Here is a 16,515-nt window from a genome sequence, read left to right on the forward strand (position 1 = left end):
TTCTGAAGATACTCTTAGATATTATGAATTCATATGTCACACGTTACATGTTAAAAATATTTATGCCACTCTGAATTTAGCTCAGAGAATTGCCTTGTGGGTAGTCAAGAAGCCTAAAAGTAGTTGGAAGGATGATGGGAGGAAGTTTCCAGCGCTGCTTTACTGACAGAGAAGAAAGCTTGGAAAAATTACTACCCAAGTTTAGGGCTTGACATATGAACTTTGATAACTTTCAGTTTTTACTGACTGTATTCTACTTAAGTGATCAAAGCTAAGCTAATCTCAAAACTTCCTTTTTTTTTTTTTTTTTTCCTTCCAGTTGATTCCAGAATTTTATGAAAATGATTCTAGTTTTCTAGTAAACAGCTTGAAGCTGGACTTGGGAAAAAGGCAGGGTGGAAAGATGGTTGAAGATGTAGAGCTTCCCCCTTGGGCATCAGGTAATAATAGTCAACTTATTGTATCATGAATTAATACCAGATTATCTCGATTCCTGGGATGGTGGTTCTTCCCTCAAAAATGCCCATTCTGTTTTCTTCTGAATGAATTTTTGCTTTAAAACATTGATGTAATTAATAGTTGCATTTAATTTTTATAGCAAATTTGAGGTTTGTGGGTTGTTGGGGTTGGGGGTTTTTTGTTTGGTTGCTCCTTCAAGAAGGAAGAGGAACAGAGATGGTTACCAATACTGAATGGGGTATCTTCTCCTTTAATTGACCTTTCTCTTGGCAGGTCCTGATGACTTTCTTCAGAAGAGCCGAGAGGCTTTAGAAAGTCAGTATGTATCAGAACATCTTCATGAATGGATTGACATAATATTTGGCTGCAAGCAGAAAGGAAGTGAAGCAGTTGCAGCTCACAATGGTAAATATACACTTTATAGAAATAGCAAAAAAAAGAAAAAAGGATGCTTTAATTAGGCAGGAATGGTAAATAACAGCATATCTGTAATGCCTGATTTGTTTTGAGTATCCATAACTATGCTTTGAATGCTTGATCCTTAAAGGAAATGCAGTTCTTCATTACTGGAAATAGTGTCTTATATAGTAAAATCTATTGCCTTCATGGTGATTTGCATCTTTGAAGATGTACTTAAGATGTTAGGCAAGAAGATTCTACAGTATTGCTGTTATTTGCTTGCACAGCACCATGTGGCAATGTAGTATGGAATTAATGTTTCCCAATTAAAAATAGGAGTCTGTAGGATCTCCACACAAACATGTGTTTTAACTTTCCTACACTGTAATTTCAGTGTGAGAAATTCAATGCAATTTTTCCCCCTCCTCTTGAGAGAATTGGCAAGGGAAAGAAGGGGCTAATGGGCTATAGCTCTTTAGGAGCAAGAATGAAGGAAAAAGTATGCAGGTGACTAGGTTTGTCCTTGTGTACGTATATACTACTGCAGTAGTATATATACTTTTTACTGTACATGTGGAAAGTTTCACTGTTTGCAATCTTATTCTAAGCATGTATGTAGCCATTGTAAATGCTTACAAAAGGGGATGTTATTATGTGATTGCTATGTTGATGTGTTAAATTAATCTAGACCTAATAGTAATGCCAATGATTAACTTATTCAGCAGTCTGATATTTAGCTATGTATGTTACTACCTGATAAGGAAATGTCCTCTTGGTAAAGGAAGGTTAGCAGATCAGATTTTTAGGGTGTTTATTCCAGAAGCCCTGATCCTTTTGAATGATTACAAGTAGCAGACAATGTTGAGATAGTTTGCACTTAGCAAGATAGAATAAGTTTAAAAAGAAAACCTTCCTACAACAGCGGGGAAGGAAGGAATAAGCCATTCTTCATTTTGGTAGTCAGTGCTTTCTACTTCCAGGGTAAGATAATGTGATTTGGTTTGTGGTGGGTTTTTTGTTGCTTTTTCTGTTTCTTATTGTTGTTGGGTTTTTTTAAGGTGCTTCCCCACGTGTTCTTAAATCATGATTTAAGGGTTGCAGGGTTTGGCATCCAATCATACTGTGACCATAAGTGTCAATTACAATGTGCCAGAGGCTTTGAATATGGTAAATGGACATTTAAATTATGGCACCAATATTTTTACCTCTCAAGTGAGAGCACTTTTTATGCACAATGTGCTGCTTCTGCTGCAGTGTGGATTTTTATTAGCGTAATGAATTGCAGACACTTGAGTAGATAAGAGAGACAGAAGGGATCTGCGTATGAATGAACTTATGTCAAAAGATTAAGTGTTCTTATGCAGAGGCCCCAAAGTAATTCACTGTGTAACTGCTATCCCCATAGCAAATGAACAGGTGAATAGGCAGACCTTTATGATCGTACTTTACTACATTCTGTTACCTGTCTAGAAAATAACCAGAGATCCAGTTATGCAACTGTGGTTTTTTCCTTTCTTTATTGGGGCGGGATATATTTAATGAAGCTTAAATAAGTCATCCTTCCTTTACGAAAGTACTGATTTCTTCTGAAACTTTCTCCGAGTCTCTTAGAAATCCTAAACAGGTAAGAAACCCAGGATTAAAACACAAGATCTCAAACTCTATAGCCTGCTGAAATAGCTTAGTTGCTTAAATATAATCAAGTTGAGTAAAAAAAAATACAACTTTTTTTTTGTAGTAGGTATGCAAGACACAGAAAATGAGCCTTGTATATCTACATTGTACAAATAAACTTTTTTTTTTCTCCAGTGTTTCACCCATTAACTTATGAAGGAGGAGTGGATTTAAACAGGTAATTAACAAGAATACGAATGTTTTTGTTAAAGCAGTTAGCTAAATTTCACAGTATCCCTCCAGCTTCTCTGCTGGCTGTAAAAGTGCTCTGTACGAGAATGGTGTAGCTCTTCCATTTTATACTCCCAAATATGCAGAGAACCAGCATCAGGTTCTCAGTTTTAGCATGCATTGAAAGATTGTTACTTGAACATTTCTTCAGTCTGGCTTTTGTGAAATTACTTTATTTTTTTTCAATGGATGAGCATATTGTCATCGTACATAAACAAAACTATGAAGCTGTCATATGACTGTCTGTCACATCTGTGGTAAATCAGTTCTGTAAGAATTTGTGATGGCCTGTAGTGCTGTAGGAACTGCACATGCAGGCCCGTGCTTTCACGGGAGGGGAGGAAAAAAGTGCTTGCCTACTTGGCTTAATTAAATATCTTGGTTTTGTAAAGTATTATGGACCCCAATGAAAAAGTAGCTCTGCTGACACAGATCTTGGAGTTTGGACAGACGCCAAAACAGTTGTTTACAATTCCTCATCCTCGAAGGATAATACCGAAGTTGAAAAGCTTGTCTCGAACATCTAGTCACAGTGTTTCCATAAGTGAGTCTCCAGGTAAATGTTTAACAGATAAACTGACAATGTAATGGATTTGTAATTTTGAGAAGTTCTGTATCTTTCTCCCACAGGATCTCATTATACAACTCTCTTGGCCACTTTCCCTGTAAGCCAACTCAAAATAAATCCATGAATTAACTGTTAAAGAAAAATTGGCAAGACCATTTTCAAATTTGAAAATACAGGCGTTGTCCTGCACTTTGCCTTCTGTTCCAGTGGACTCCCCTGGGACTGTTCAACCTCTGCTTTTGAAGCTGTGGGAGGGCTATCATCCCAGGCCTTTCATGACACTTCAAAATCAAGCTGATAGGACAGCAGCTTCAATGACCATGTCTGCAGGTGTTCTAAATGATGTAAAGATTTTTTCAGTTTTTGAACAGGGATGTCTTTGGGGTGATCGATTGGCTTGGTCTAAATAAACCCTAAGAACTTAAATTAAGCATCTGAATTTTTTTCCTTTTCCATGACTTGAATGAAAATTTGTAAAGAAATTACTTTGTTTTCCCTACATAGTGTAGGGACAATGTTGATTGAATAACTTTCTTCAAGAAAACGATATGTAATGCCATCACAGGCTTCTGTTCAATGTGGAACTTAGACCATTTGTCTGAAACTAAGATGCTATGGTCCTCATCATATGTATAGTGGTCTACTACAAATTGGACTGAATCTTCAGCCCAGGTATCACGTGGAAAGGTTTTTCTCAGTTGGTTGTCTTCAATTCACTTACCTTTTGATGACTTTCATTTTTAAGCAGAGAAGTGAAGAGTGCTACTTAGCATGGCAACCTGTAGCATCCAAATGGCAAGAGTGGCTTTGAAAGTTGTATATGGTGATAATAATGTTCCTATGTGTTAATTAGATATGGTGGTATACTGCCTAAGTCATTAATTCACAGATCAACAGTTCCTGTTGGGTTTGGCCTTTTTATAGTAATTGACATCTAATTGTCTCAATTTTGTTGCATTTTTTTTATCCCTTAACTTTTGCAACAGTGCAGTGAAATGAAATTGTGACATTCCTAACAGAATGCAATACAATAATAAAAGCACATGCTTTATTGTAGCAGTAGATGGCTTTCCTGGTACTTTTCCATTTGGAAGGCTCTTGACATCTCAATGGAACACCAAAACATCTCTGCAGAAAAGTTTTTGTGTGGTTTTTTTTGTTTGTTTGTTTGTTTTTTTATTTTTCCATTCTGGAAATGTGTTCTGTAAAGTCTCCAGTTTAAAAGCCCTGGTTTTGGGAGAAAAATCGTATTTTTGACTGTGTAAGCCTATGCATTCAGGAAGAGATTTGGAAAAAAGTTAGTGATCTTGTCATTCTCTGCATTAGCCAAAAATTCTTATTCCTGGAGCTCTACATGATTTCTGTACTTTCATATTTAAGTTTGCAAGTTCAACTACCTAGTTATTTGAAATCTATCTTTTGTTTTCTATTTGTGATGAAAGTTTATTGTGGCATTTTATTGCAGTTTCTCCAAATGAAGAATCATTTGAAGATTTGACAGAAGAAAGTATAACACTTGCTTGGAACAATATTGCCAAACTAAAATTAGATGAGCAATATAAAATTCACAAAGAGTAGGTACTATTCCTTTCTTTTCACAGTCAAAATTGTTCCATTTAATTGGGGGGTGGGGGTATCTGCGTGTCAATCTGAATGATGGGTTAGGGTTTAAGGTAAATACTTTTCTTTGAGACAGCTCATTGATTTGATTACACAAGATGAGTTTGAGTATATGATGGGTTATCAGTCCAGAAAAGGTATTTGTCAGCTTGATTTTTTTTTTTGTTGTTGTTCCTTATACAGATCTAGAGCTAAGTTCATTATCATTTTAGTACCTGAAGCAGATATTGATTACCCTTCTCTAAAACTGTGATAGCAGCAGCCAGATCAAGACTTCCATTTATTTATAACCCCAGGAGGACCTAACTTCTTCATCCCATTTCATTTGAAAGGTTAAACCACTTAAGTTCAACTATTGTACACCTTGAACTGCTGCTGTATGAGCAGTTTGCCAAGCATCCAGCTATAGGTTTTCAGTTAATCCAGGTACCAAACTACTGTTCTGATGGATTCCTAGGGAGCCATGAATCAGCAGGGGCACTTCAGGTGAACTTTTGAAAATACCTAACAATGGGCAACAGCAGCTATATTTTAAAGAACAGATTTTCCTTTGGCCCCGTCCCTTGTCCTAGTGGCTGAACTAGTAGGAGGATTTCTTACTACCTGGAGTGCATCTACTTTCTTGGTGACTGTAACCCAATCTACAAAAGAAACTTTCTCCTGTCCAGAAAACAAGGTAATATTTGTAGTGAGAAAGGGCCTCTGTTACCAGATTGTTAGGGTTAGGGAAATCCTGATCCTGAAAACGTCACTGACTTGAATTGCAGCTTCTGATTTTTTTTTTTTTTTAATTTTTTTTTTTCTGAAGACTGCTGAGAAAAAAATAGAAGCAGGTCTGTATAACAGAATTTTGGCTGTACAGAATGCTCTGTGCTTCCTAACAACTAACTCCCTGACATAAGCTGTATGTCTAAATTTCTAGACTATAGTGACTTTGCCAATGTCAAATTTGAGGAGAAAAGACATGCAAGTTCTGATTCCTGACACTTGAGGTATTCAGTATGTGCTTGTAGGCAGGTTCGTGAGTCTTTTTGTAGCTAATCCCAAATTGGAAAGACTGAACGTGAAACTATTTATCCTCTCACATGGGCACGTCCTTTCTGATGAGGATGAATTTCTTGCAGAACAATATGGGGAACGTGTACTGGTGTTTCACATATTATATCAAGGTATATTTTTTTGTCTCTAGGCATATAACACACCACTGTAGTGCTTTTAATCTCTTTGAATGTCTTGGCTCTTAGAGAGATCAAATAACATATTTCAGCTGTAGTCAGTTTACGGTATGGTGGTTAAGTTTCAAAACCTATGAAATCACCTATAAGCTTACTTGTATTAAACAGGGCAATTACTGGAATAGCAGTCACTTGCAATGGGTCTTCTGTTTTCACTACATCCCAGGGTAAGTATTATTGCAGAGGTATTTACTAGAACCTGCAGTGTAAATGCAGGTTGTAAGACCAAATAATGTTTTGTGAACAAAATAGCATGAAACTCTGAAATGTAGTTAAGATTGAATCCCATGAGTGTCTTCATGGAGAGCAAAATGAAGACAACATTAAATGGGATATTTCTGGAATCACTGAGTTCTGGGTTTTTTACAGTCATGAAAGGAGTAGCCCTAATCTTCTGACAAATACAAGATTCTTGTTTTCACTTCATGCTCAATTCCTTCTTACTGTTTGAGGGAATTTCAGTATTCATATGTGAAGGCTACTTCTGTTTGGCTTTTGGATTGTCACCTTTGCAAGTCACCTATTGTAGAAATTAAGTTAAATATATATTTCCTGTAATTAAAAAGCTTAAATACCTGAATTTGTTAAGTTTTGATCACTTTGAATCAAGGATCTTAATATTACCTATATCTAGGCTTGGGAAGGTGGTAATTTCTCCCTTTAGATACCAGAGTTCTCTTAGATTTTGATGGGCGTGGTGGAGTCCATCTAACTGGTGCAAAACAGGCTAGTTCCAGGCTCAAGTCACAAGCTTTATAAAGAGTTTCTCAAAGACTATGAGAAACCTATACCTGCTTTTCATAGTAAGATATTTGAATATTCAAACAGGAGCAAAATTACTAGCTTCTATAATAGAAAACAGTCCTTTTATCTTCTATTTTGTCCATTATTCCCAGATTCAACTTTGAAGATGTTTTCCAAAGAATCAAAAACAATCCAGAGAAGTGTGTCCTTTTCAAACATGGTAAGTTGCTGTCAAAATAAAAACGAGATCATTGGGAATCTTCTGAAAGCTACTCAGAGAAATGGCTCTTAGCATACATCAATGCCTCTTTTCTTCCCCTGCCTAATCAATTGCACTGTGTGTGAATAATTTAGCAGAGTGAATTGAGACTCTGTCAGGCCTCCAGGGAGACAGAGCACATTCTGCGATCATGGGAAGGGAGCGTTAAATGGTTGCACTTTACTTCGGTGCTAGCTCTGTTCTGAGTTGCCCAGCTATCCAGGGAAGGGCTTGCGGTAGACAAAGATAGTCTGGCATGAGCAGAGGAGTCTTCCTTGAACAACCTTGAACTGCCATTGGGGCCAGAATCACAAAGCCTAAACTCCACCCGTGTGCTCACATCCAGCATTGCCTTACTGCTCCCAAGGTTTTGAAGGCTGTGAGTCAGCCAGCAGAGGAGAACCAAGCACAGGGAGCGGAGTCTAAGCTGGGTGAATTTGCGCCATCCTTCCTCAATGAGCAGTGATCTCAGCAACCTCGGAACAACATTTTTCCCCTGCTTCTAAAACAGAACTTGGAAAGAGATTCTATATCTGATTTTCTGTGCTTGAGCACTGTGGCCAAACCTGGGTCATAGAGATTCACTCCGAATTGTCATGTTCAGAGTCCTTTATTGAGGCAAGACACTAGGATATATCAGCCTTCTCTGTACCCTCATCTCTAGGGGGAACAAAAAAGGCAGATGGGTTGCCCAGACAGAAGCCATAGCATGCTCTAACAGTTTCCCAAGTAAGTTGCAGCATTAAGACCCTATGGCCTGCCATGGCACTTGCTACCAGGTGATTCTAGATACAGCAATTCCTAATGCTTTAGCCAAGGCAAACTTAGGAATGTTGCTTCTTGGCACTGTAAAAAGGGAGCTCTTTGCTGAATCCTAGGCCAAAAGTTAGTTTTTCATGAGGAGGCCTTGTGTACTGGTTGGGTTTGAGTTTTTTTTTTTTTTATTATTCTCCTCTCTGTAGTTTTAGCGCTGATCTGTTGCAGCAATGCTAGAAGCAGTAGTCTTTTTACAGTCCAGCAGCTTAGTGTTTTTTAGAACAGATCTAAAACATGACCGGTAATGATACTAGTAGAAGCACTGGGCTGATTTTTTTTTTTTTTTTTTTTTTTTTTCCCCCTTGCTGCTTCTAGTGATGGTAATGTAACTAACTGAGCAGCTGTCTGTAAAGCATGTTTCTTGTTGAGAATAGTAGACATTAGATAGTTACATTTGTTGTTTGAAAGAGCTGAGCTGGTAAGTAGCTGTCATGGAGAACAAACATCAAAGGAAATCTTCATTTTTAGTTTCTGTTTGCATCTAGAACTGACAGTAGCTTACAAGATGAAGAGCTAACTCAGTTTCTCCTGAGTGAGGAATTATGTCCCACATCCTTGAAATACCAGCATTTTGAAAAAGGAGATCCATCAGTTCTGCATGTGTTTCTCAACTTCAGTGCTACCTTTATATTTACCAAGGCTTAAGTATTCTTGCTGTTCAGTGTCCAACCTGTAAGATTTTTCTTGATTAGTGTTCATGTAACACCTGTATGTTGTGTGTATAGAAGATTAAAATGCTTTTTGTTCTCCAAAAGCATGTTAATGTACTTCTATTTGATTTGGGGTAAGAAATTCAACACTATTTTTTTTTTTTTTTTTTTTTTTTCTTTCTTACAGGCTTTGTCATCTTGTCTAATCTTACCAGGAGATACCACTGTCATAAGTTCTTCATGGGACAATCATATGTGTGTATTTACTTCCTATTGACTTTACTGAATTACATTGAGTGCCTTGGTCATTATGTTTATGGTTTTAGATAATGATACAGAAATTAATTGTTAAAACACAGTGTCTATATTTCTACTTTTTTTTCAGTAGATTTCTGTTAGAAACTGTAGAAGCACAGTTACTTTCATCTATTTAGAAAAAAAAGTTTAAGTTTTTTCTGAAGACATAATGCCTTTATAACCTTTTCCTGTTAGATATTTTTATTCAATTGCATTTGGAAGACAGCAGGACATCTTAATGGGCCATGATGATGCAGTCAGTAAGATCTGTTGGCGTGACGGGCGTTTATATTCTGCATCTTGGGATTCCACTGTAAAGGTTTGTATATGGGTTTGTTATACTTCAGTAACTATTTATAGCTAGCACTTTGTAATATTCAGCCAGCCAAATGCTTTGGAGTGGATGTACCTGTTGTACTAGAATAATAACTTCGCTAGTATCACAGTAAGTTTATTTCTAGAATATCTTCTTCATTTAGCTTTATCTCAACTGTTTCAAATCTAAAGTGTTACTTTAAAGACATTTCATTCATTCTAACTTACTCTAAAAGTGGGAGTTTTGGAGGGAAACTGTATCTGTTGGAGGAACTGGAATGTTTTGTGACCTTGACTGGTGATTCTGTTTGCTGAGTGGAATAGGCTTCTAAAATGTCAATAGTTTTGTAGCTTACATTCTTCAGCTAAGTGGACCAGGAACTTGCTAATCTAAAGAGCATGCCAACAGTTAGGTGGAAAGATAATTTGGAAGTTAGGGAAGAATTTCCCAAAGCCTTCTGTGTACGGCTTTTTGGTAAGTATACATTCAATGCAGTGATATACCCGTACTTAGGTAGGCTTCTGTAAGCTATCTGGAATCAGCATAGTCGTGTTTAATATGTGGCTCTGCTTAGGGTAAACGAGTTCAGGTGCCATTTGTTGTTGCTGTATTCTGCCACGTAGGCAAGGCCCACAGTTAACACAAGGAGCCCTCCTTGCAATGTGAGAATTCAGTGCTGAAGAAACTCATCCAGGGTTATACTAATGCTTCCTTGAGCAAACTTAAATATCTGTGTTGTAGGTGTGGCACTGTGTTCCCGGAGAGACCTTGAGCAATAAAAAACACCACTTTGAACTGCTTGCAGAGTTAGAACACGATGTTAGTGTAAGTATGTGGATAGAGATGTAGTATCTCAGAATATGAAATTAATTGCTCATTAAAATCAAAGTCAAGATCTAGTGGTAAAGCACAAGGGTTGGGTTAGGGGGCTGAGGGGGTGTGTTGCTTTGGGAAGTGTGTGTGTAGGGGTTTTCTGTTTTGTTCTGGGTTTTTTTTGTCTGATGTGTCCTGCGCCAGTGTCCTCTACTTCCCTGGTTGAAAGGTCCACTCCTGGGGACTGAAGCAACAGTAAAAACAGAGGTTTCTTAATTTGTCTTGCTGAGCTTGTATGCACAAAGTTCCGGGGGGGACAGGGAGGACTGGGGGGTTTTTTGTTTGCTGCTTTGTTTTTGAAAACAGACTAATGTTGTTCAACTATTTTCATTGTTACAGCTTCTTCTTAATGTATCTTTGCGAAAGGCAAGCAAATGAAAAAGAATTCATCCGAGTTGTTTACCATGCTATAAAATATATTACTGAATTTCACTGTAAATGTATACAATGTGTAAACACATTGTGTGCAGTGAATTATAAATGTGTAACTGCACACTTTTATTTATAGCCTCTAATGTCACTCTAGTGGGATATTTAGAATTACTGTGTTTTAAGCCTTCTTAATAGTTAGTTTTTTAACAGGTCACAACATAGGCAAATACTGAAACAGTTCTGATAACATTTAAGAACTATACCCAAGAGAATTGGAAACAACTGACAGCTAGGAAGTTCTTTAAAAGTAAAGAAGAATTTTACCCACAAGGGTAAAGCCTTGCATTTAGATGGAGAGTATGGGTACTAAAAGTAGTCTGAAATGTCAATTTGCATTTCTGATTCTGCAAAGAAAAAGCATTTTAAAATATCATCGAAGGGACCTATCTTTTACTTTTTATCGGCAGGATTTTTAATAATTGTACTTAATTAAGGAAGCTGCAGAATTAAATGTAAAAGCTTTTTGTAAATAAATGTCATCTTACAGATAATGGGCTTGCTTTGTGTATGTTTAAAACCTGTCTCAAGATGGCTCACACGAAAGAATAGGAAAATCATGGGATGTTTAACTTTCTAGGTGAATACAATCGACCTTAATGCTGCAAATACTATACTAGCATCTGGAACCAAAGACGGTACCATTAGTGTTTGGGATGTTACTACAGCAACAGTGTTGCACCAGTTGCCATGTCATTCTGGGACTGTGTTTGATGCTGCTTTTAGTCCTGGTATGTTGGATTTCGGTTTTTAATATGCACCATTGGGAGTTTCAAAGCGAATCTTATTCCTGATATCATGTAATATACCTGTGTTATTGGAATTACTACTTTAAGGGGGATGGTGAGATGTTTTGGATTGACATGCGTCTCCGTTATAAAGAATTTATTAATTGTATATAAGGCTGTACTAGACTGCAGACCAGTGGTCTGGACTGTAAACCAATTTTGTTTATCATTGCTTGCTTAGAGACTTAATTTACAGTAAATTATCTATAAATAAGTAGGTCAGGCAATGTCACATCCAACATGCTGTATCGCAGACTGTTTTGGTAACTAGAACTGAATGTCTAAACATGCTTTTTTGTTGTTGTTTCGTTTGCTTTTTTCTTTTGTACAGACAGCAGACATCTACTCAGCGCAGGAGAGGACTGTTGTTTTAAAGTAATAGATGTACAAACTGGAATGCTTATATCTTCTGTAACCGCTGGTGAGCCACAGAGGTAATTCTGAGAACATACAGACTATGAAGTTGCGTGGCCAACTTAGTTAACTGTGGAGATGCTTGATGATTGGTGATAGCAGAATGGAAAGGGCGATAATACTGGCAACTTTGTTTTATTGAATCACTTTTTGAAGTGCAAAGGCTGACATTCTAGCATGTTGTGTGCATTATGATCAAGCTTTCCAAACTGGACAAAACCAAACAAGTATCTAAGTAAATAACTTGTGGTTTTTTCCAACAACTTTAACACTTTAACATCCATAAAAGATAAAGGGAGCTGTAGCTGACCAGCTCTTCCAGCAGCTGAGCTACTGGAATTTGTAACAAGGAGACAGTTCTCTTACTTGAATCACCTCTGTCAATAATCTTGATTTCCTCCCCGCCCCCCCCCCCCAATGCTTCCTTTTTGTTTCGATAATCTAAGAAAAGATTGGCTATTATAATTAGTGATCACTTCCCCCACCCCCACCCCGAACGTAAATGCATACTGTTCTTTGTTGTTTATCAGGTAAACAGATGGAATGCTTACTCAGTTACTGGAGTAAAAATATAGCAGCCATACATGGAGTACACTTGTTGGTTTTTTGTGTGTGTGTGTATACATACATATGTATATGCATGTGTATATTTTTTTTTTTTCTTCAGTTATTTCCCTGAAAGTCCTCTTTGCACTTCAGGTGATTGTTTCAGGAACATGAAGTGACCGAAGTGAAAGTGGTGGTTCATGAGAGCACTTGGGTACCATACACCTGTACAGCTGACTGGGTCCTCTTCTGTTATGGGAATATGTTTCATCCTGCTGCCAGGGGAAGGGTCTAGGGCAGTCAGAGAAGCAAGTTCGGGTCATGACTCTTTAAAATGATTTGGGAATAACCTTTCCAGAAAGACTGTGTTAAAGGGTAGAGTTTCCTTCAGTTTCGTACCTCCATTTTCAATTCTTTTTGGCTTAGTCCGTTTGGAAATGTTCAGCTTTCATTATACCAAAAGCTTGAAGTGAACTGATTTCAGACTTACTTGCAGGTGCTTCAAATGGGATGGAAATACCATCTTATCGGGAAGTCAATCCGGTGAATTACTGATTTGGGACCTTCTTGGAGGAAAAGTTATTGAAAGAATCAAAGGACATACAGGTATGCCTGAACTATTCCTATTCTCAAATTGAATGGAAGATGCCTATTTTCCAGCTCGGTTACTATTGAAAAGTTTGAGAGTCATCTGCTCAGTCAGTGGGCTGTGCTTGATGTTAGTGTTATCTGCAACACCAGAACTAAAAGTAGGTCCACATGAGCCTCCTAGGAAATTTAATAACAATGGAGGAATATTGCTGTTCACAAGACCGACCAAAGGTAAATGACTTGGGATTTTTCTAATTCACACAACATCACAAAAGTCAACATTTTTCTACCTCATAGCCCTAATAAAGTGTAGTATAGACCGCACTATATACTTTGTCAAAGTCCGTCCAGACTGTGAGTCTAACAAAAAATTAAGTAAAGTTCACTAGAGAAATTGTTTTGGATGGGGATTTATAAGCTTCTTAAATGTATCTGTATAGTCTTCAGTACCTTAGCAAGCAGGATGTGTGAAGGAAAAAAACTGTCATCTCAGTTTTATTCAGTTTGGTTTTTAAGGCTGCCTTCAAGAACAGTTATTTCAAACTTCCCTACTTTAAGCTTGTACTCCGGAACTTGACCTGTATAGAGATCATTCTGTAGCTAGGGGAATCTTTAGAAGTAGGCTTCTATGCATATGCTAGAAGATGTGAATACACTTTTAATATGAGAAGTCCAAATGTCGGAATGAAAAATCTCACTTTCTAGAGAAACCTCCTCCCCTTATCCCCCGAATCCTTTTGCCAGTGTGCCATCTGCGTTCTACACTGCAACTGACATTGTCCCTCTAGTACCCAAAGTCAACTGAGGCAACGTAGCGTGAGATCATTACTGTGAATGAGAGCAGCCACCTAGAAGCTTACTAAAATTCTTCTTAGCATATGTAGTGTCAGCGTAATCCAAACTAATGATCAGATGATCCTAAACTCTCCTAAAAAGATCTGTTCCATCATCTCGAGTACCACTTTTATTTGCATTTGGATTTACTTCTTTTTGGTTTTTTTTTTCCCCCAGGTGCTGTAATGTCCATGTGGATGAATGAACAGTGCAACAGTGTTATTACAGGAGGGGAAGACAAACAAATCATGTTCTGGAAACTGCAATACTAAGTGCCTTTCCCTCCAGACATTTGAATGAACTCTTATTTTAAACCAAACCTTTTAAAGGTACTTAACTGTGTGCAATGACGGCTGCTGAAGTTCAACCAGATAGGAAGCTTTGTTCAACTACAACTTTCTATGTTACGGTGACTTCACTGAGAGCTCTTAACTTCCATAATGTATGCATTTGTTTTTCATGGACTATCATACTGAAAATGCTTGTCTAAAATGATATCAGAGATGACATTAAAGACCTATTTTTCTGTAATTAAAGAGCTCTTAACTTGCAGTCATTGTTTGATTTATGTAGAATGCATCATAGCTTCCTGTTTGAACTGGTTTCAAAGAAGCATTTGCATTCTTAAGTCTTTAAGGATGCTTGCAGCTTAGTGCCACGTCTCATGACGTAATGTATTTACCTCTTGTGTAGTCAACCTTTCTTCCTAGTGAAGACACATACAATGGTAAATTGAAGCTGTTCTGAGCAGTGGTCAGTGTAGTCTACTATCTAATGGCTATTTGCAAAGGCGTAGAGAAGAATAAGAACATATTCTATATTGCTTTTTCCTATTGAAAAACAGCACTACTGTATTAGCCTGAAAGGAAGCCAAGCATAAAATTGATCCCCTAACAGAGAACAGTTACACGTACACGTAATGTGTTGATATAAATGTTCCCCTAATAATGTGCCTGAAGTTAGGCTTATGCTCTATTACTACTGCCTTTCATCACTTCTGTTACTATCCTTCTCTTAATGTTCAGCATCTTCATGTTTTGTTTGGTGTTCTCAACCTCTTTCAACTCAAATCATCTTTGAGATGGAATTTAAAAACAGCATTTAAATAGAGCTACAGCTCCTGGGTTTATCCAATCCCTTGTTGTCTTAACCCAGTGACAAAGCAGTGCTGCACTAGGATTACTTTCTCTGTAGGACTTACTTAAGGATGTGATTTCCTGCAAGGAGCTGTTCTGAAGTTAAAGACTTGAAATAGTCTTTAAATGGCTTATTACAGCAACAAGCATTTGCAGTTGTGATGTTGCCCCAGTGTGACCCAAGATCAATATTTATTTCTCTGATAGTATTCTCTGCTTCTGGTATTAAGACACCCTGTCAATGTGTCCAGGACAAGCATTCTTCTAAATTGCATTCAGTCAGTCCTTTGTCTATAGCTATCCTGCCTTGGGTTTGACACCTAACACCTATTTCAGGGCACAGCTGTTTCTTTAGCCTTGTAAAACAATTGTTTTATGGTTAGGGGCTGCTTTTTTCATTCCCCCAATTTTTTATTATCCTGGAGTTTGAACTTATTTTTCAATAAGGTAATGGCATGATGTTAAAGCAAACTGGTATTTCAGCTGCATTACTCAGCTTAGCAAATAACTGAATCTTTATGTAATCAATGAGTGTGTGTGTGTGGTGAAGGCACATGTGGCAAAAGATTAAGCCATATCATGCATACCTGTTGTTACCAGTCTTAATCTTGCAGCACAGATTATGTAATTCCTTGCATACTAGACCAATATTTTCTTGCAGCTTAACTCAAAGTTAATCTGTGTACATACATTTAACCATAGCTTATTCTTCAGTGCAAGCTAACCAGGAGTTTTGATTAGTTCTTTCACTTCTGGTTTCTACATGCTACAGCTGGAAGGAAAACACTAAGTACTTGTATTGAAGTTCTACCTCTCTATTATTTCCAGTAGATCTCCCCTGTAGTTACAGCTATCTTTTTGATAACAAAAAAATGTGTATTCTTCCTCTGTGGGTATGTTCCTCCAACCTGGTTTTGTCTGTTTACTTTTTTTTTTGGAGTTTTAGCCAGACTTGTGCTTAGTAGGGAGTCACAAGGTTTAGGTGGCCCAACCCCATTGGTCAAGCTGTAATATGGTAATAGGTTTGCTTAAATAAGGAGTTTTAAAGCTTGAATAGGTATAGAACTGGCCCCTGCCAAATCATCTGCTCCTAAGTAAAAACTGGTTAGATGCAGAGATCAGCATTTCAATAATACATTGTTTTGGGCTCTAGGGATTTCATAGCTAAGCAAACTAGCTTGCCAAGGAACTTAGAGATGACTGCTACAGGCAACAGATCTATGCCCATGAGGCTGAATCATACCAATGCAACATGAAGTCACCAATTACTGCCAGTAAGTGCTTGCCACAGCAGTTCCAGAGTAACCAAACTCCTGTGGCTCATTTGTAACCAAACAATCCAATTAAAATTGCTCCCAGGACAAATTTGATCACCACTACAGCCTGAGGTAGTGTAATGGTTTTCTCTCAGTTACCATAACTGAGAAATTCATTTGAGAAACAGGAAACTATGAGACAGGCACAGCTGAGCTTACACTGCTAAACTTGACAGTACGCCCAGGAAGAACAGGTCTGTGGCTCAGATGCACAACCCTACCCTCATCGCTACTTTTCCTACAAACTGGAAAAGCTGCAACTAGCTACACGTGCTAATAAGGGACTGGCACACAAGACTATTTCTTGCAGAGTGCCAAGC

The 16,515-nt window shown here is 37.7% G+C and overlaps 1 protein-coding gene across 1 annotated transcript in view; it reads left to right on the forward strand.

Moving 5' to 3' along the window:
- Window positions 1-14,279, forward strand: part of NSMAF (neutral sphingomyelinase activation associated factor) — a 40,168-nt gene extending 25,889 nt beyond the window's left edge. Inside the window, exons 18-31 of the mRNA XM_050891733.1 lie at window positions 320-440; window positions 733-864; window positions 2,668-2,710; window positions 3,156-3,319; window positions 4,797-4,905; window positions 6,295-6,353; window positions 7,083-7,150; window positions 8,843-8,910; window positions 9,148-9,271; window positions 10,010-10,093; window positions 11,151-11,301; window positions 11,690-11,792; window positions 12,815-12,924; window positions 13,921-14,279. Of these exons, the coding sequence (XP_050747690.1) occupies window positions 320-440; window positions 733-864; window positions 2,668-2,710; window positions 3,156-3,319; window positions 4,797-4,905; window positions 6,295-6,353; window positions 7,083-7,150; window positions 8,843-8,910; window positions 9,148-9,271; window positions 10,010-10,093; window positions 11,151-11,301; window positions 11,690-11,792; window positions 12,815-12,924; window positions 13,921-14,015 (1,431 nt within the window). The 3' untranslated portion in view covers window positions 14,016-14,279. The remainder of the gene's footprint in view (window positions 1-319; window positions 441-732; window positions 865-2,667; window positions 2,711-3,155; window positions 3,320-4,796; window positions 4,906-6,294; window positions 6,354-7,082; window positions 7,151-8,842; window positions 8,911-9,147; window positions 9,272-10,009; window positions 10,094-11,150; window positions 11,302-11,689; window positions 11,793-12,814; window positions 12,925-13,920) is intronic.
- Window positions 14,280-16,515: the final 2,236 nt, after the last annotated feature.

The sequence above is a fragment of the Gymnogyps californianus genome, chromosome 2, assembly GCF_018139145.2.
Source record: "Gymnogyps californianus isolate 813 chromosome 2, ASM1813914v2, whole genome shotgun sequence".
Classification (NCBI taxonomy): domain Eukaryota; kingdom Metazoa; phylum Chordata; class Aves; order Accipitriformes; family Cathartidae; genus Gymnogyps; species Gymnogyps californianus.